The 21,203-nt window shown below is 33.5% G+C and overlaps 1 protein-coding gene across 4 annotated transcripts; it reads left to right on the top strand.

Annotated features, from left to right (window-relative positions):
• The first annotated feature begins 1,078 nt into the window (after positions 1–1,078).
• On the top strand, positions 1,079–9,683 carry LOC145569038 (PWWP domain-containing protein 5-like). 4 transcript variants are annotated; one of them, XR_014096040.1, is made up of 4 exons: positions 1,079–1,205; positions 6,570–8,931; positions 9,062–9,180; positions 9,506–9,683. XR_014096040.1 is itself a non-coding variant. In XM_081628415.1 (3 exons), the coding sequence occupies exon 2, from the start codon at positions 6,609–6,611 to the stop codon at positions 8,892–8,894; it is 2,286 nt and encodes a 761-aa protein (XP_081484541.1). In that variant the 5' UTR covers positions 1,079–1,205; positions 6,570–6,608; the 3' UTR covers positions 8,895–8,931; positions 9,062–9,496. The 4 variants fall into 4 exon arrangements, 3 of the variants coding, with proteins under 3 accessions (XP_081484541.1, XP_081484543.1, XP_081484542.1); XM_081628415.1 differs by lacking the exon at positions 9,506–9,683 and having other exon boundaries at positions 9,062–9,496; XM_081628417.1 differs by lacking the exon at positions 9,506–9,683 and having other exon boundaries at positions 6,570–8,919; positions 9,062–9,496.
• The last annotated feature ends 11,520 nt before the right edge of the window (positions 9,684–21,203 follow it).

Below are 21,203 nucleotides of genomic sequence, written 5' to 3' on the forward strand. Positions count from 1 at the left end.
TTCTTAGCGCGCCACGTAGGATTATAAAGTTTAGTTGTAGCCAATTAAATAAGAGATTATTAATTTATTTTACAATTAAATAATTCAAATGCCACGTAAGCAAAATTGACAAATGATATTTTTAACTTTAAATTAATTAAATATAAAATATTATCTTTTGATATTAAGAATTTTATCTAAATATGCAACAAATTTTAACACATAAATACAAAAAAATATATTTTAGAAAATTCAAACAAACCGTGCATCGCACGGGCTTCATCTAGTATATATATAAAGGGGAGTTTTTTTCCCGAGTTTTTAGAGAGCCACGTAGGATCTGATTTTCTTAGCGCGCCATGTAGCTAGGATTATAAATCTTAGTAATAGCCAATTAAATAAGAGATTATTCATTTTTTTAGAATTAAATAATTCAAATGCCACGTAAGCAAAATTGGCGAATGAGATTTTTAAGTTTAAAATAATTAAATATTATATATTATCTTTTAATATTAGGAATTTATCTAAATATATAACAAATTTTACTACTAAATACAAAAAAAAAAAAAAAAAAAATAAAAAAAAATCAAACAAACCGTGCATCGCACGGGCTTCATCTAGTATATATATAAAGGGGAGTTTTTTCCCGAGTTTTTAGAGAGCCACGTATGATTTAATTTTTTCAGCGCGTCATATAGGATAATAAATTTTAGTGGTAGCCAATTAAATACGAGATTATTAATTTATTTTATAATTAAATAATTTAAATGACACGTAAACAAAATTGGCGAATGAGATTTCCCAGTTTAAATTAATTAAATATAAAATATTATCTTTTGATATTAGGAATTTTATCTAAATATATAACAAATTTTAGCACATAAATATATATATTAAAAAAAATTATTTTAAAAAATTTAAACAAATTGTGCATCGTACGAGATTCATCTAGCTGATTATTAAGGTTCATTCTGTAAATTCTGCTGCTAATTAACAACAATTTAATTTTATCATTTATACCTCGTAAACCTATCATTTACTCAACAATTAGACATAGTGTACAGTACATAATTACATGGAGTAATAAAAAACTGATGAACGCAAACCTATCTGTCTTCAGTTTCCCGCTCTCTCTCCCGGTTTCCCAATTCCCATTGTAGCGCGCTGAACGCTCTCTACTGAGGCGACTTCTGCAATCTTTATCCTCCATTGAAGCAGCTTTTTAGGTAAACTGTTGTTTTCTTTTGTATTAATCGATTATCAATTTCACAATCTAGGGTTTATTCTTAATTTTATGTTCAGTATACTCAATTTAGGGTTATTCGAAAGTCATTTTTCATAACGACTGATTTTGTTGCTAGAGAAGAAAATTATGAGATTATTCGACCCTAATTTGTTGCTTTAATCAAATTTGTCTTTAATGTTAGGATGGAACTATGAAATTGGACCTTTTCGACCAAAAATCTTGTGATTTTACGAGCCTAATTTGTTAATGGGATCAAGTTTAGTTGCTAATTTGTTGCAGAACCTTTAATGCTAGAATGGAATTATGATATTGGACCTTATCTCACCGGGCTCGGGCAGCCGCCCCTCCTGCCATGGCTCAGGGACGAGCCTGGTTTTAGTTGAATTTTGTTTTTATGGAGACTTATTTTAATGGAATTAGGGAACTTGTTTTGAGCGGGTTTGGAGGAAGTATTAGGTCTTAAGCTTCTAAACGACGTATTGTTCATGTTTTTTGTAATCATGGTTGGAGAATCTTGCTTGACTATGAGGTTTGTAGAAGAACTTGTGTTAAATTGCTGGTTAATAAACTTATTGGTGATGTAGACATTTAGTAGCTATATAAATCAGTTGTTTAATGATGCTTGTAAGTTGTAATCCAGGGAATTATGAAGCTAAATATCCTTCATCGTTGATAATAGTTGATATTAAGCGTGCTGATACATCTATTTCTAGGTGAACCCATTTTTGGTAAAGATATTAGTTAATTTCATGTGTAGCTCATTTAGGTTGATTCTAATTGTGGAGTGAAGATTAAATTTTGCTAATATAGATGTGGAAAATGCTAGGCCGAATTGGAAGTTAGATTTTTGGTTAATTTGTTTTGGTAGAAAAGTAGAAAATTTGGGATTGTTTTATTTTGGTGTTTATGGTACGGAAAACAGGGGACAACTCCAAACCCATCTTGAAAAAGAAATTCGGTTCAGATTCAGTAGTTTTAATGTTCTGGTCCAGAAAACGGTATAGAGGAAAACTCAATTAATCCAAGTCTCCTCTATCTTCTTAGCTACTATTTGAAAGGAAGCTTCTAAGAAAAACATTAGCTCTACCAAATTCTTAATTTAGGCCCTAGATTAATATGAAAAAAGTTGAGAATTAATAGCATAATAAGTGGAACATATAGCAGAATAATGAATGCCAAGTTGTTTAATCGAGACTAAAGAGTAAGTCAAGTGTAGGCCATGAGCCATTGTCAGCAGTGAAAACAAAGAAGCAGCCAATCCAGGGCCAGGTTGTGAGGTAACACAATATAACTTAGAAATTTAGAATAGTCATATGTCTCTTGTTTCTTGGCCTAATTTTGCATCCGACCTCTCTTTGGAGTCTTTGGAGAGTTTTTGAACTGTAATTTCACCTTCTAGTGGTCTATTGGTCTTACACCTTGTCCATTGTCTCCTGAGACTTGAGTCATATACGTTCAAAGTTGGCCCTTGTGTGTTTCACCTTGTTTTTTTCTACCTTTTTCATTTCCATGACGATGTTTAATCTTGGAGCGGCCTTCCCTATGGCTTCAATTTTCTCTTATTTAAAATATAAGCATGCAAAGCTCTTAAGTGACTTTATTACATTTCCAAAATACATGTTTTGTCTTCACATGATTGCCAACGTAGTTCTTTAACCATTAATATTTTTAATCAATCATCATTAAGTTAATATTAGTAAAAGTTATTAATTTGAAATATGTTAAAATGAATTTTTTTTTAAAGATATCAAAAGGAATCTTTTTTTTTTTTTGAAATATATTAAAATGGATTTTTTTTTTGAAAGATATTAAAATGATCTTATTATATCTTTTATGTATATTTTAAGCGTAAATCACTGATGATAACCTTTTGAGTATAGGCTTTGTTATGTTCGCGTTGATGTGTAGTTTGAAATATTACCTTTTATTTCCTTTGAATTCTTGTCATTCATTTGAAATGATGGAATTGGGCTAAATGACATGTTTGGGTAATCTAGGAATTTGGATTTATATTTGGCCCAAATCAAAACCTCTTAAAAATTAAGTCAAGTGTAATGAATTTGAAATCTAAGGTCAAAAGGTGTCATTTCAAATTCTAAAAAATCCTTAGCCTTCTTTATACTGCTACAGTGCTACCTCGTGCTCTCCGCCTCTCCCTTATCCTCTTGTTTTCCCCTACCACCATTAATGGTGTAATGGAAGCTCTAATTCACTAAAAAATTCAGTTATGTTCAATATTCATGGATGATTATGCACAATTCTTTCTCTTTGCTCTCTCCTTTCTCTCTCCTACTCCCATCTTGCATGATATCCTCCATTAGAGCTTGAAGCTACTCCCATCTTGCATGATGTATAGTTGCACATCATCTCCAAAAAATGATTTTCTTCATTGTTACCTTCTTGATACAATATTGATATCAACCCGAAGTCGGTAAAGATGACGAGAGGTAGAGTAATATGAGGACAGAGACATCAAATTGATTCAAAAATCAAATTTGGTGATGAAGAACACCACCTAACTTCAGCAATTTAATTAATTTGATACTAAAGAAATCACCATGATTTTATACTCACTTATGGAGATGCAAATAAAAAAGTTAAAAGTTTCTAATTCTTGATTTGAAATGTAATCTATTTCCCAAACATTAAAGAGGAATTGAAATTCTTGAAATTGAATTCTAATATTTCCCAAACATATATTTGAAATTGAATTTCTAGATTTTAAAATCCGGAATTGAATTCTTTCATTTCAAATGAATTCATGGTTTCCAAACACTACCTTAGGAACACGCTTGCTAATGCACAACGTTAACTATTAATATCTCTAATTATTAACAAGTAAAATTATATAAAAAAAATTATTTTGAAAATATCCATTTAAGACTAATTTAAGAGGATTCCAAATTACTTAATGGCCTGATTGGAAGTTTCAATTTCATTTGAAATTCTATATTTGTCCCAAATATATTGTTCGGATGTAATGGAATTTGGGAATTGGATTTGGACCAATTCCATGTCAATTAATTAGTTAGCTCAATCTATTGCATTTGAAATCCAATATCAAAGGTTAGAATTTGAAATCCCATTCTACAAACCTACTCAGTTTATTTCATCCTCTTCCCCTATTTTTTTCTCTCTCCTAGGGTTCTTCACCATTAAAGCATACACAAGCTCTCTCGCCCCTCCTCCATTGAAGCCAACTTTGAATTTCTTGCTCGGCCATTAGATCTTGGTCCACCATTGAAGTGTACTTTCATTCCACTGGTTCACCATTGAAGCGTACTATGATTTCTCTCGCTCCACCGATTAAGTGTACTCCGAATTCTCCATTGAATCAATGTGAACTTTTTCTCCTCCATTGAAGCAGCTTCTACAATTGCATTTATTTCTCTCAAACACCAAAAATCAAACGTAATTTCATTTGATATCCTAATATCAATTAATTGACATTTTTTTTGGATGAATTTATATCAATTGTTATTTGTTGAATTTTTTTTTTTTACTATTTATATGTTTTTGGGCCAATTAACTACTTTGCCAATCAAGTATTTTTATTGAATGTGAATATGTGATTATGCTAAATTAGTGAGTATAATCTCATCCAGCTTTTAGTTAAAGGTTGCTTGGCTGATTTATTTCCAAATTTTTGTTTCCTGCTTGTTTTCTTTGATTAATAATCTATTGCTGATTAAGTAAATATATTTTTATTCTACTCGTGAAAACTTCATTTGCTTAATTCATAATCCCACTCATCTCCAAACATAAGGCAGAATTTGAAATTCCAGAATTGAAATTCTGAAATTCAATTCCACCATTTGAAATGAATATCATGTTCCCAAACACTAATCTATGGAATTGAATGTCAAGATTTCAAATTCTGAAATTTAATTCCACCATTTGAAATGAATATCATGTTTCCAAACACAACCTAAGGTTTTTCTTAAATAATGATCACCAAAGATAGTTAAAGTATATTTGTGAATAGTGTAAAAAATAGAAGTGTTGCGATTAAATAAAAATGGAAGAATAATTTTTCATGTAATGGATATTGTTGTTCTTAGATGCGCATTGAAAACTGTTAAAAAACACAGAGAACAATCTTTTAGGAACGGAAGGGGTACATTTCTGGTTTTATTGTTCGTTACCACATCGGAAATGACCAAGTTTACATTAGAGCATGTAAGTGTTAGTGTGTGACTCTAGACACCTCAGAGATAAGCTGCTCTTGCTGATTGATGCTAATAATTTTGCAATAATCATGTGCAGTTTTTTTTAGAGCTTTGTTTTTGGCTACTTAATTTCTGTTTAAGGTTGGTCCATTGTTGTATACAAGTTTTTTCTAATGTGATCCTTTTTTAACCTTTCTTAGTGCATAAGATATTTATATTGTAAACTAAGAATATAAAGTAAGTTTACTGTTACCTTGGTGTCCTGCATTTCTCATTAACTTTCATGATGCAAATTATCGCAAGTTTTGGGTATAAGTAAAACTGGTATTGAATTAGGAATACAGCTTTTTCCTAATTTTATGTGCTGTGAGTCATATGTGATCTTTCTTATCATATGCTGTAATAACTCATGCAAAAAGGGGGTATTGGTGAATCTTTTCTTTCTTTCCTTTCTTTGTTTTTTTGGTACGTGGCTTGGTTACATAGCATACTTTGGAGGCGAGGAATTTCTATTAATTCCTATCATTAGCGGGCTTTGTTTCTCTTATGTATCTTTTAATCTAGTTATTGATCTTGTTTTCTTATTTCTCTTTTTTCCCTAATGCATTGCAATTTCAAAAGCATAATCATGTGACTAAAAATCCTTGAAGTTAGGATGCCAAATGTTCTTTTTTTTTTTTTACATGATCTTGAGATTAGTATTGCAATTAACCACTCCAGTACATGATTTGAAAATTTCTATTGGACAACCACCAAGTGTATGATACAACCAAAGATTTTTATTTATTTTTGGTTCATTTAGGGAGCTCCACATTTAGGTTGTATTGTAGTTATTCTTCTATTATCTATAGAAACTTTTTTGTATTTTAATACCTGCTCTTAATTAGGCTGCTATTTGACAACCTACATTGAAGATTAGCCTTTTACTTAGTTGCTGAAATTGTAGAAACAGAGCAAGAAAAATTTTGGGCATTGAAACATACAGTTCTCTTTGTTAGAGCTTCTGTCTATCAAGGGAAATGCTGATATATATTCTGTATATAACACATAATTACGTAGAGTATGTAATCTTTAGCTTTATTCCTTTGTTTAATTGAATCACTTGCATATCATGACTCTTTTCTAGCATACTTTTGATTTGCAACTTATGTCTATGTTTATGTTTGTGAACCTAGGAAGGAAGTTTAGCATTGCTGCATGATTATCTTGGAAGGATGGATGCAAAAATAGATCAGACTGTGGAACTTGTAGACGTACATAATGCTTCTAATAATGACATCTCAGGGGTAGACTTGGGTTCTGCTCCTAGACAAGTTGGAGATAGAGAATTTGAACAACCACCTTTACCGCTCAATTCATTTGTTGAAGGTGTAGGTCAGCAGCTTGAATATGAACCTGGCTTTTTGGTGCCTGAGAACCTGAAATATAGACCAACTAATGTTTTTCATGCTGCTGACACAAACATTGAGGATTTTCAGAAAGTGCAAGAACAAGCTGCCTATAATGAAGTTGAATCACCGGAGGAACAACAAGTAAACAAGGAGTTAATTTCTAATTCGGCAAAGCCTTGGAGCAAGGAAGAAAAGAGTGCCAAAGGATCATATCCAAAATCTGGAAGTTTGATGATGGATCACCGTGTTAGCTATCAGCTACCACCTGATCATGAAGGTAAGTTTGCAGTGTATGATTTGGTTTGGGGCAAGGTGAAGAGCCATCCTTGGTGGCCTGGGCAAATATTTTATCCTTCTGATTCCTCAGAAAAGGCTATGAAATATTTTAAAAAGGATTGTTATTTGGTGGCATATTTTGGAGATCGGACATTTGCATGGAATGAAGCATCAGTATTAAGGCCATTCAGAAACCATTTCTCCCAGGCAGAAAGGCAAAACAATTCAGAAGCATTCCAAAATGCTGTGAGCTGTGCTTTGGAAGAGGTTGCAAGAAGGGTGGAATTGGGGCTGGCCTGTTCTTGTGTATCTGAAGAGGCCTATGGCAAGATCAAATATCAAATGGTTGAAAACTCTGGGATAAAGGAAGAGTCGAGTAAGAGGGAAGGAGCAGATAGATCGACAGATGCAGATTCTTTTCAACCTGATAAATTTACTGAATATGTAAGATCACTAGCACTTTTTCCAACAAGTGGCGTAGAACGGCTTGAGCTTGTAATAGCAAGATCTCAGCTATTAGCTTTTAATAGACTTAGAGGTTATGTTGCTTTACCTGACTTCCAGTATTATGAGGGGTTGGTGGAACGTGATGCTGGTACATGTCCTGGAAATCAGGGCATGTCTATTGAGAATGAACATGTAGATTCAAAGACCAGAGTCAATGCTAAGACAGGCCCTCGTAAACGGAAACACAATTTGAAAGCTGTTGTGTACCAAAGGAGAAAAGAGAAAGGCGTGACTGAATTAATCGGTAAGCCGATGTATGACCTTGATGAATTTGATTCACCTGAGGAAGATGATATCGTCTTGGCCTCCCCTACTGCTGGTGCTGGGAGAAACCCTGGATCCTTTGAAGACGATTTCGCAGCTCCTCAGAACACAAAAACTGTTTCTGTGGCCAAGGTTTCATATGCAGCATCTCCAAATCCCCAGCAATCCTATAAAGTTGGTGATTGTATTCGCAGAGTTGCTAGCCAGCTGACTGGATCATCAAGAACCATCAAAGGTTGCAGCGAGAAAAGCAATGACAAGCATTCAGATGTTGCTGATGAAATTTTGGAACCTCCTAACGACACTCTGACTGAAAGCATTGCGAAGCAAAGCTCTTTGGTTGAATTGCTCTCACAGCTTCACTTATCTGCACGTGATCCCATGAAAGGATACAGCTTCTTTAATGACATTATCAGTTTTTTCTCTGAATTTAGAAAAGTAGCTGTCACAACTCGGAGGAAAAAATTGCGCAAAGGGTCTAGCAGAAAAAAGAAGCCATCTGCTCCAGTTGTTGGGTCCCCTGAGACTTTTGAATTTGATGACAGAAATGACTCCTATTGGACGGACATGGTTGTCCAAGATAGTGCTGAAGCTAAATCAGCTCGACGTAGTCGCAAGAGAAAGGATAAACAGGTTATTTTTGGTGATCATGAGAAGCCCCTTCAACGGAATCCTAGGAAGCATTCCAGGAAACAGTTACATCATAGTAATCATGTATCAACTCCTATACTATCAACTGAGGACGAGAAGCAGCTGGACCTGCCAGCAGAGCTCAGGCTGAACTTTGGTGAGATGGGTTCTGTACCTTCAGAAGTGAATTTGAACAAAATGTTCAGGCGTTTTGGGCCTCTGAAGGAATCTGAGACAGAAGTAGATGTGCAAAGTAGTCGTGCTAGAGTGGTATTTAAGAAGCGTTCAGATGCTGAAGTTGCTTATAGTAGTGCTGCAACGTATAATATTTTTGGGTCAACTCCAGTCAATTACCAGCTTAACTATACACCTTTAGCTTCCTTTAGAAGTACACCCCTTGCATTGACTAATGGAATAGAGAATACAACTTGATGTCCTGTGAGCTCCATTCCACCAGGTAGAGATTTAGGTATGAGCTCTACTCCTCTGGCTTCCCCTCGAAAAAAAAAATGTTGAGGCAGGAAAAAGTTGTTTTTTATTTTTAATTTTTTAGATTTACATTGTCAATTGGTGCTCTTAACATATTTAATTTTTTGTAGTGTTCCTGGGAAGTCAGGTCCATGCTAGTTGGTGGTTGGTGCTTTGCACTGACAATTTGAAACTGATGAACAGAAGGATGGCTGATTAAGAAGGCAACCTGGCTTTCATCTGGTTAACGGTATTAGACTTCCTATTGTCTCTGCTCTTTTGTAATTTCAATGATGGGGTGGGCTTTCTTGTTTCCTTGCCTCCAAGTTCAATGCTTAAGCACATCATGACAATCCCAGTGAGGACATTGTTGCATCTAACAAATTATTTGATTTTTCGACCATTTGGGTGGTTGAATGAATGTATATAAGTCTAGAAGATAGTTAGGATCTAATCAACTCAATACAACACATTTAGTAGCTAGCTACTGCAGTGTCCTTTCATGAAATCACTCGCTTGTTTGTCTTGCCCCCAAAAAAGCTTTTCTACGAATCAACTGACTGTAGGTTATGTAGCGATTGTCTCAAGGGCAACTTGCTATCTCCCAGAAAGCACTGTAATAATGTTGGTGGAACCGTACTGTATGAGTATACATTGCTGGCCTGAATGTTCGTCCCCAATTCTTGTGGCCTCTTACTTTCCTAGTCCAAATTGTGGATCGTTGGAAGGAGAATGATGAACAAACTGCCATCCCGGAGTATCTCAGTTTTCTATTGAGGATATATCCTTGGTAAGTACTACTTGAGAGTTGAGACTGTTACAATCTCAGTTAGTTCTCTACTTTTTGCAATCCCTTGAAATGAACTCAACGTCAACATCCCAGTGCCATCTTTGAACATATACATACCATCTTGTTATGTTGTGCATGTTGTTTTCTCCCATTTATCGCACTGGTCTCAAAAACGAAATTCTCGTATTTTCAGGCAGAGCACCAGTAAAAGATCACCTAGAGGCCTATGAAAGTCACGTATTTCGGGTGGTGTTATTCAAAAGACCTCTTGACATCCCTTTGTCAAAGCATACATATCCCATTATTGAATATACACATACTATATGAAACCCTCTCGCGGCACATATTCCATATAGGTCATGCCCATGTATTGGATCATTCTGTTAAATGCAAGTATAGTAGATATATATAGCTCGTTTTTTGCATCCACGGTCTACTAGTTGCTTCACTAGCTATCTATTATTCATATCATATAGTCAATACTACGTAACAAGCACTACTATATGGTACTGTACTGTTTTGTATTACGTTTTATCACTTTGGATCTATTGGACCAAATTTTCACTTTAAAAAGCAAAGCACCTAAATTTTCCATTAGAGACTTCGTTTTCTGTTAGTTTTGTTTAATACTAGTATATAACCCACCAAAACCCTGAGCTAATCACAGTAAAGCCTGGCTTAGACCCTTACTCACCTTGCTTTTCTTCAATATATATATATATATATATATTAAAAAAAGAACCGCCAATATGGCCGATAACTCAAATTAATTGGGACAATTCCCTCAAAAACATAAAAATAAATGGGACAATGGGTATAGAGTAATTGGTGTAGAGGATAATTGGTAGAGTAATTTATGGAACTTATGTTTGGTAAGCAATTCCATGAATTTGTGGACTCATTTGTTAATATATGGAGTATGGTTTATACTCCGTATATAATAGTACTATCTCAAAATGAACTTATCACTAGTGATGCTTAACTTATTCAAACTTGTGAAAACTTGTTATGGAGTAGAACTTGTGTTATTAATTGAATTTGGGTAGCCTTATTTTTAAGCCGCCTAAAATTGCTTTGAACATACTCTGTATTTCTTTTTAATTTATTTATCTAAATTCAATAACCCTTGTGGTTTTGTGTGAATTTAGTTTTCCTAAATTAAGTATAAATAAGGTAATTTGAACAAGGCCTAAGGAAAAAAAATATCCTTTGGATAAAAGAAGTTATGTTTTTATGTAAGAATGAAGTGATCTAAATGTACTAGTAGTTCAATTTGAAATGGGTACTGTATCAATTTACAACACTTGAGCAATTTCAGCTTGTCTTATTATTATTTTATTTTTTTTTTAATTTTTTTTTAGGAAAATTTCAGCTTGTCTTATTGTCTTTAACTGGTCAAATACTAATTCAGAGGCTGTTTAATTCTAACTATGGTCAATGTATGGCACGGTTCACGGTTCACATAAATTAGACAGAATCCCATACCAATAAGACTTACCATCATAAAATCCCAACTCTTTGGAATTCTCCATTGAAAAAAAAAAAAATAATAAAATTAGTGATGTAAATTGTTTAAAAAATTATACACAAAATGGATATTATTTAAATACAAACAGACATTTCAATTAAGAGACTAGAAAGATTGCATCTTTTAATTAATTGTAGCAGAATATGAAATAACTCCGTAGTTTTTACATCGATTTCGTTAGATTTGTTCTGCACTTAAAAGTTGTCTAGTATCTTACTCCCTTCATTCCTTTATTAGAAGTCTACTTCTCTTTATTATGTGAGTAATAATAGGCTTCTAATAAAAGGATGGAGCGAGTACTTGTTTTTTCTATCATATGTTATAACATCGTATTAGAATTCCTTTTATCTCATCATGTATTCAACACCATATTAATCTAAAACACCCTCTTAGAGATCTCATTTCCTCTATTCTAGTACTGTAAAAAAATAGAGACTTTCCATGGCTGCTATTGTCTTATAAGCTTCGCATCTCTTTTATCATTGATGAATGATAACAACCCCTAACTAAATCCGTGCGCATACAAAAACACAATCCCACAACACTTTCACGACCACGATTGCACACACTTATGCACTTCCATTGGCGCTTACACACCCGTATCGTCTATACGTTGTGCACCCACTTTAGTGACAGCTCCATTGTTCATACGCTACTATCCCTGTTGCAACTTTATTACAAACCTTGCTACAATATTGCCCAACTTCATTACAAACCTTGATTCAATTCATGCCCGATGTCTTCCGATTGAGATCCACTTATCATATGTTATAGTTTACTTCATTTTGATTGATGTCCCTTTGATGCAAATAAAAAAAATAATAATAGAGGTAGTAGAAAATACCATTAATTTATTTTATTAAGGTAAGGAGATTGATGCTACTCATAATTAAATCTCAACCTTCATTGTTTTTTTAGTATAATATTTGTAGGCTAGACACTTTATAATGAAAGAAATGGTAAAGTATAATCACCCTCAAATACTTGTACGAAGTAGACTTATAGTTGGCAAGATTCAACCTTGTGAGTTGTGATCTCAAGATTATATGATAAATCACAAATCCTTGCTTAGTACAAAAGACCATAACTATCATATGGAGTTTAAAATTTGGTTATTAATTGTGTAATTAGCAAAGGTAATTAGGTATTGGGACAGTTACAAGAGATTTGTCTCTAGTATAGTAATCAGTAGAGTAGAAAAGATGTGGAAAAGGTACATAAATCCCCTATAATTGGGTCCCATGATTACCAATAAGAATGTTGCCACATGTTTGGCAATGGAAAAGAGGAAAAACATTTGAGTGAATGACTTGTACCTAAACCTATTGTTGGAGTACACGACTCAAGTTAGCAGCACAGTCAACAATACAGTCAGGAAAAGTTAGCAGCACAGTCAGCAAGTTCCATCTCAGCAATTAGTTTGTTAGAAAGTTGTTAGAGGTTGTTAGGGCCTGTTCTCATTGACTGAACTTAGCTGAGCTGAAATGAACTGAACTTATTAATTAGTGATTTTTAACTATGGATTAGTGATCTTTGATTATTTATTATTATACATATTTGTATATACAAATATACATACTAAAATATTTAAGAAAAATATACTATATAATTAAAATATTTATGGAAAATATATTAAAAACATGAAATCCCAAAACATTTTAAAAACATATACTATTTAATCAAAAAAATAAAATATTATTATGACAAAAGAACACAAAACACTTTGTAAAAAAATTATCACAATTAAAAAAAAAAGGAACGAAATTAAACAGAGCCAACTGAAGGAATTGTGTCTTCGATAAGTGCAATTACTAGATATATCAAGGATCACTATTATGGAGATAATAAGTTCATTCTATTGGGGCGTCATCCTCTGTTGCTAGACTATGAGAGATGATCTTTGGGCTAGTCAAATAGCCCAAAGCCCTTTAGAATGGATCCTATATTGGTCACACACAAGGGTATTGGGTTAAGCAAGTTAGAGGCCCATTAATGGGCCTCATGAGCATTCAATTAGTCATAAGCATGAGTGGGCTAAGTATAGTTTGAGTGGGATTAGGAAGTGGGCTTGGATTTGGACTTGGACTATTATTTAGAGATGCGATCTATAAATAATAGCCTTGCCTAGGGTTGCACAATACAAGTCACAATTGACATACAGTGAATTGTGAATCAAGCAACCACCATCCAAAAAGCCCTCATCCTCCCTCTCTCACACGCACGCCTCTCTTCTCCCCTCTCACCCACGGCCGGCCACCCCTAGTGGCCCACGTGGTGTTGCGCGGTGGTTCTTGGCTAGTTGATCGTTCGTTCATCTCCGTAGAAGGTCGATAGAAGTGTTCTTTCGCGACTAACTAGCATTAGTGGAGGTCTTAATCTGTGCCCGTGGACCAAGTAGAGGAATCACATTTGGGGTTCTTTATCTCCCTTTGTTCTTGCTCGATCACACGTGGAATCACGCTTCAAAGGTACGATTATTTGTGCTTTATGTGTTATGCATTAGATCCTTGGATTAGGTACTGTATGAATATGATTCATGTTATTTCCGCTGCGTAGTACCTATAAAACCCTACAGTGGTATCAGTTAGCCTATTGCATTTACGCATATTGCCAATAATTCTTTGATAATCCACAATTTTAATTCAATTAGGAGGGAGAATATTTAATTATGGTACGATTATTATATTTAATGTGATTAAACTTTTGGAATAGATTAAATGCGATTTAATTATGCTCAAATAGCCATAAAGAGGACCGAATTTATGCCCTAATATGTTCGAATTTTTCGAACACCCTAACCCTAATTTTCGAATAATTTCAAAATTTTATAGCCCTAAAATATGATTTTTGTGCTTGATTTTGATTTAATTCGATTTGTTTTATGTTTCATATTTTTAATTGGGTTGATTTATGCATAAAAATGTTTTATGTATGATCATAGATTTAATTTTAAAAGTTATAATTAAATTGGAATTAATTTTATGATGAACCCTAATTTTTAAAATTGAATGTGATTTAATTTTAATCTTATGGACTAATTTAATTTAATTATGATAAATGTTGTTTTAATTAAATTAAAAACACAAAAAAAAATTATTTAAGGTCGGCAACCGCGGCTGGGTGGCGCAGCCACGGCGGCTGCCGACTAGGCGGTGGTCCAAGAGGGAGGGGAAGGGAGGGCGGCGGTCTTGGTGGCTGGGGCAGCAGCTGTGCAAGCGTTGCACGCTGCTGCCGTGGCTGCCTCTGTTGCTGGTTGCTGCTGCCTTGCGGCAGTGGCTGCTGTGAAGCGGCCAGCCACCGTGGCTAGCTCCGGCTAGCCAACCACGGTGGCCAGCAACCGTGCAGTCACGGTTTTTCAAAAAAAAAAAAAAAAATAGTTTTTGAAAATTTATTTCAAGATAATTATGAATTATTTTGGGATAAAATCAATTTTATTTTGGATAAGTTAAAATATTTTGAAAATATGATCTTTTATTTTTAAAAGATAAAATTGGTTTTATTTGGATAAAATCTTTTATTTTAGGATAAAATCAAATATTCAAAAGTTGTTATATTTGATATTATCCATATTTAAGTTGTTAAATTGGTAATTATCCTAAATTAAAGTGGTTAATTTTGGATAAGATGTGTTAGGATATTCTGAGCATATTCCAAAAGGATAATAATTGATTTAAATAATGTAATTATCCCATAATTATTTTTGGATATAATTGATTTAAAATATTGTGATTGGCTAGTAATTAGGATAGAATTTCCTAACTTTGTTAGGATAATCTTTGAGGATAAATATGATTTATCTTTTAGGATTAAAATAAGATTTGATTCTATCTCATGACTAATTTAGAATATATGATATTTTATTGATGATCATGAATAATATATGATATTATCTAATTACATTAATTAAAATATGAGATATTTATAGCCATGTTTCCTTCATTATGATCATCAGATGTTGTAGTTTAGGAAAGCATGATGAGTGATTTATTATATGGCACTTTATAATATATGATATTGTTTATTGCTATATATAGACTAGTATGGCCCATAGATTCTAAAATACGATCTGCGCATCGTGATGTATTTTTGTAATCTAAATACGGTCTGCGTACCGTTGAGTATTTTTGTAATTTATTTTATTTTATTTAAGTAGTAGATAGAATAGAATAAATTTACAGGTTGCAGTTGATCCAAAAGCCAATGAAGTGAAGGCCCAATGGAGCAACATGGATGAGATCCATGAAGATCCAAGTGGGAGCATTTTACTTTATTAGTTTTCTTAGGATTAAGGGGCCATACTATGTCATGTTTTATTGCATTAGTAGATTATGCATGTTTAGGTTTATTTATGTTGCTTGATGATGGCTAGAGTTCACTATACAATCACAACATAATAAATCTAGATCCCAGAAATATTGATGCAGCTTTCCCAATTAAAATCCCGACGAAAACCTTGATCGTTTGTGATGGGTCGGCCTCAGCAGAGCGTCATAATATATCTTGGGGAAGTGGGGGTAGATCACGTTCTACACTTTTAATTGGTTATATTCAACAAGGTTACCTAAAGATCAGTTTAGAACCTTGAAGCTAAGAGTAATAATTAAACATGTGATGGTTAATTATTCAACCAAGAATTACAAGAGTTGTAATCAGTAAAGAGTTTACTCACCTTGAAAATGTAATGGTTGATGGCAGGGCCTCAGTCCGGTTAATTATTGCACAAATAAAGGATCTTGGAATCATTTTATTCAATAGGGATCATTTAAATATTGAATGAATGCTTTAAAGTTACCAATTTAATAATTCGCTTATGGTACTTTAAATTTAATAAACATAATTGAATTTTGCGCTTACTGATAAGTAACATGTCGTTCTAATTTTATTATTATATATAATCTCCTCGATTGAAAATAAAGTTGAGAAACGTTCTCAAAAAGTTTAAAAGATAATCCATAAACCTATATCCCAATTTTGCTAAGATTGTTCTAAAAGGCAAGTTTTAGAAATTCATGTCACATGTCTAAGGTTAGTTTTATTCAAAATGTTTGAGTAAAATACCAACACATCTTCATTTTGAAAAATGTTTCAAGGGATATAATGAGATGGGAGGTACAAATCCTCCAAAAGACAAGTATAGAAATCCAATAAAATCTCTTATCTTCAATATGATTGAATATGAGAAAGTGATTGGAAATATCTATGATCAAAAGTTGATCAAATGACAATATTCTTCATCTATTTTATATAGAGTTTAATACTTGATTAAACTCAAATATAAATAATGATAGAATAGACTTAGCAAAATCATGAAAAATGCTTAAAGTAGTTGAGCAAGGTATCATTTTGAACCTAAGAGAAATGTTCTAAGTGGCTCAAATGGAAGGGTTTAGGAATATATGAGGATTGCATTAAGAAGTTATAGGCCAAGAATTGCAAACAAGTTGCTACTTCTCAAACCTAGAACTACTTACATGCTAAAAGTTGTTATGAACAACAAATGTTTCTAATTAAATGGATCTATTCCAATTGATTAGATACTACCTCATATAGTTGGAAGGTAAAAGAATGGAAATGTTCCAATTTAAGAATTATATTATAGAAATTGATTTAGCATATTGCTACTTCTTGGACATATGATGTCTTGTTTAGATCACTCATTGCACAATTTGGTTGAACTAAAGGAAGAAATTAGCTAAAGGAGGAATAAATCTACAAGTTTAGAAGCAAATGTTGCTACTTCACAAGTAGAATCTACAAGTTTGGAAGCAAAAGTTGCAACTTACAAGTAGAATCTATATTTCACCTTACCTTAGTATTGGCTAGAATTTAATAAATGTTATTCATTCTTGCCATTATCAAAACACCATTCAATGTTAGTAATGACTAAGCATCGAAGATTCAAAACGTGGAATAAATGTTATTCTATGCTTCATTGAGTCATAATGTGTTTTGAATTGCTAAATAAGTTTAAAATTCTATATGATAGAAATAATTAAACCATTTCTATATTTATAAATTATCTCTACTATATCAATTAATTCGAATGAAAATGAAAATTGCATGCGGAAGATCCAAAAGGATGGACTTTCAATATCATTAGATTATGAATCTATTGATATATGTAATTATCATTCTAATTTGAAATTATGACTAAGTCACCATTTAGAGAAATGATGATGAGAACTTAAGGTCGAATACATATCGATGTAAGAAAACCAAAGGTTCAAAGGTTAGAGACGACAACGAAACTTCATTTGTGATACGATCACTACTTATGCTTAGTTGAAGCATGGAAGTGAAAATTTTGAAAAGTTCAAAATGTTCAGTATGAAGTTCAGTATCAACTTGACAAGAAAATGATTACATTACAATATGATTGTAATTGTGAAAATTTAAGTCAAGACATGTAATTGGCAACATATTCGAAATATTGTGATATGATCGTAATAATGAGAATTTAAGCCAACACATTGATAAACATCCAAGAGTTGTGAAATCGTTTTACAACAAAATCCGAAAGAAAACCTTGTGAAGTGTTTATGAAGGGAGCTATCAATCTATATGAGATATATTTTGATAACGGATGAAAATACCCTATCTTCCAACCATTGTTCAAGGGATATACTTTTAAGATAAGCTACAAAACTAAACAAAGATTACATAGGTCAAATCAAATGTAGCAAAGGCTTCATATGTGATATGAATAAGAAGAGTTCTTATTAAGTCTTTCTACAAGCAAGGAATAAAAGTTGTATTGAAACGTTTAATGCACATTCGATTCCTATATAGAGCACGGGGTACTACTACACAACCATACTTAGCACAAAATGTTTGTTGCTCAAGTAGGTGCCCTTATGGAAATTGTTCCAAAAGGTCAAGTGGGAGTAGTGTAAATCTCAAAAGAGTTTGAGAAAAGCAACAAACAAACGTGGCTCAAACCATGATTGGTTCACCCTATGCTAAATATGCCTCCTCAAAAGGCAAGTGGGAGTATAAGAATCTCGAAAAGTTTGAGAACCTTGAAAGAGTTCAAGAAAAGTGATTTCGAAAATCTTGAAGAAATTTGAGAAGTTATCGAATAACAGCAACAATATGAGCATGATTCACCTCATGTTACAAATGACAACGCGTGGTCTCATTAAGTGTAATGGGATTAATAACCATGTGTCGAAGGTAGTACATTCCAAGTGCACATCCTCTATTGTCATTTCTCATTGAAAACTAAAACAAAGTTGTTGTATGAGTTTCAATTGTTGCATTCAAACCCACAATGATGACTAGCATATGTAAAACTTAGCCAAAGAAATATGATTTCATATTGACTAAGAGTTCTAAAATATTTATTTTGGAACATGATGATTATGCAAGTAATAAAGATGATTTGACAAGTTATAACTCCAAGTGGTTTAAAACCAGAAAAATCTGAAATAGATTCTAAGTCTGTAAGCAAGTGTATGACACTTGAATAATTTGCCTAAATTGGGTGAAACCCGTTGTAAGCAAAGCAGACAAGAAAGAAAAATGTTTTCTAACTAAAGCAAAGACTTGTTAAGGATTCAACAAATTCTTAGTATGACTAGGACTACGATGAAACCTTTACATTAGTCATGTTGCAAAGATCTGTTAAAGATACTTTAGTGATTTCTACCTTATAGGATTTGGTAGATGGATTTCAAAACGCTTTATTGAAATTGTTCATGAAAGAAGATTTGTATATGATACAATCAAAAGTTGAAGATCCAATAATCCTAGGGATGCCTAAAAGATCAATATTAGATTGAAGTTAGCATCGGGGAGTTAATGTTCTTAATTTTATGAGTTAATCAAATCGTTTGATGTTCTTGTAAAATGAAGAAAAGGTCTTGTATGTACAAGATGTTTAGTGGGAGCTATGAAGTCTTCTTGGTCTAGTACAAAGAGCAACTAATGAAGGATCAAGTAATGGCTATTGCATTTTGTATGAAAACCTTGAAGAAGAAGATGAGTACATTTGGGATTCAAGATCTATATAGATAGGTCTCGAAGGATGTTTGAATTTTGATTAAGAAGCTTATATTGATAAGATTCTTATTAGGTTCAACATTATATTGAAAAAAAGTTTCAATCCCATGTGACGTGGCACGTTGCTTAATGATTCAATACCTTGAAAAGGTTGATGAAATTAAGACTTTGAGTGATGATCCTTATGCAATTCGCAAAGGATGCATCATGCATGCCATGGACTATACTCGTCTATTTGATTCATGTGTTTTAAAGAACAAGTGATGATAGATTTCAATCGAAATCCAATGTAACGTTGGAATACAAATTAGAAATTCCTAAGTTCCTTGCGAAAGGGCGAAGGAAAATTATTAGTGTATGGAGATGAAAATGATTATAAGATTTAGAAATTGCAAAATTCATGTTTATGAGAATGTCTCATGAACTCTACTTTCTAAACCCCTTCCATGACCAAGGTATGAGAGCCATACTAAGGTTTTTGGATTGAAGCAAGTTATGTAATTTTAGTTGTGTATGTTTTGAGAAAGCATATTACAAAAGTAAATACATTAGCTTGCAGAATTATGTTTATCAATTGAAACAAAGTTTCAATCTTATTTAATCGTGGTTTCAAGATTAAATAAAATGTCCAAAATAATTATGGATTGATGGGCTCATCAGGTTATCTATTTTAGAGACCTGGTGTATGAAACCCCACAGGTGAACAAAATCCACATATTATTTAAGTTCCTAGTTCGAAATCATTAAAGTGGACATAAATGATTTCAATGAATGGACTAGCATGTAAGATTGATTGGATAGCTCGGTTTCATGGGCTATGGGAGTGTAGTGATGCTTGGTCAATCACATGGATATGCATGAATGATGCATGATCGAACTATAGACCAACTTTGAAGTTCAAGTATAGAACTTCCGGATATATTAGTGGATTCCTTTGACATGAGTGGAACATTGGTTTCATTCAATGGATGATATAACTGTGGTACATTCAAACGTCTTCCCGTAACTGGAGATTATAAAGGGTGTTTCCCGGTTATTTCAGAAGTTGAGTGGGAGCTTTGGTTGCCATAAGATTGGATAGAGTCTACCTATTAAATTAGGAATGTGTCATGTTTTGGCCTCTTGAAGAGGGAGAATTCAGAAAATGCATGGCCATGCTCAAATGTGTTACATAGTAACCATTTGTTTTGTAATTCTAACTCAGATTTCAAGAAAAGATTTGTAGATTAATATGATCACGACATAAGATGCAATCATATTATCAAATCGACACACATTGACTTAAGGAATTTGAATATTGCGCACTTGTCTCAGACAAGTGGGAGATTGAAGGAATTGTGTCTTCGATAAGTGCAATTACTAGATATATCAAGGATCACTATTATGGAGATAATAAGTTCATTCTATTGGGGCGTCATCCTCTGTTGCTAGACTATGAGAGATGATCTTTGGGCTAGTCAAATAGCCCAAAGCCCTTTAGAATGGATCCTATATTGGTCACACACAAGGGTATTGGGTTAAGCAAGTTAGAGGCCCATTAATGGGCCTCATGAGCATTCAATTAGTCATAAGCATGAGTGGGCTAAGTATAGTTTGAGTGGGATTAGGAAGTGGGCTTGGATTTGGACTTGGACTATTATTTAGAGATGCGATCTATAAATAATAACCTTGCCTAGGGTTGCACAATACAAGTCACAATTGACATACAGTGAATTGTGAATCAAGCAACCACCATCCAAAAAGCCCACATCCTCCCTCTCTCACACGCACGCCTCTCTTCTCCCCTCTCACCCACGGCCGGCCACCCCTAGTGGCCCACGTGGTGTTGCGCGGTGGTTCTTGGCTAGTTGATCGTTCGTTCATCTCCGTAGAAGGTCGATAGAAGTGTTCTTTCACGACTAACTAGCATTAGTGGAGGTCTTAATCTGTGCCCGTGGACCAAGTAGAGGAATCA

The sequence above is a fragment of the Chenopodium album genome, chromosome 11, assembly GCF_948465745.1.
Source record: "Chenopodium album chromosome 11, dcCheAlbu1.1, whole genome shotgun sequence".
Taxonomy (NCBI): domain Eukaryota; kingdom Viridiplantae; phylum Streptophyta; class Magnoliopsida; order Caryophyllales; family Amaranthaceae; genus Chenopodium; species Chenopodium album.

Bases quoted from the DNA above. Each gene is read 5' to 3' on its own strand.
- LOC145569038 (XM_081628415.1), top strand. From the start codon at position 6,609: ATGGATGCAAAAATAGATCAGACTGTGGAACTTGTAGACGTACATAAT.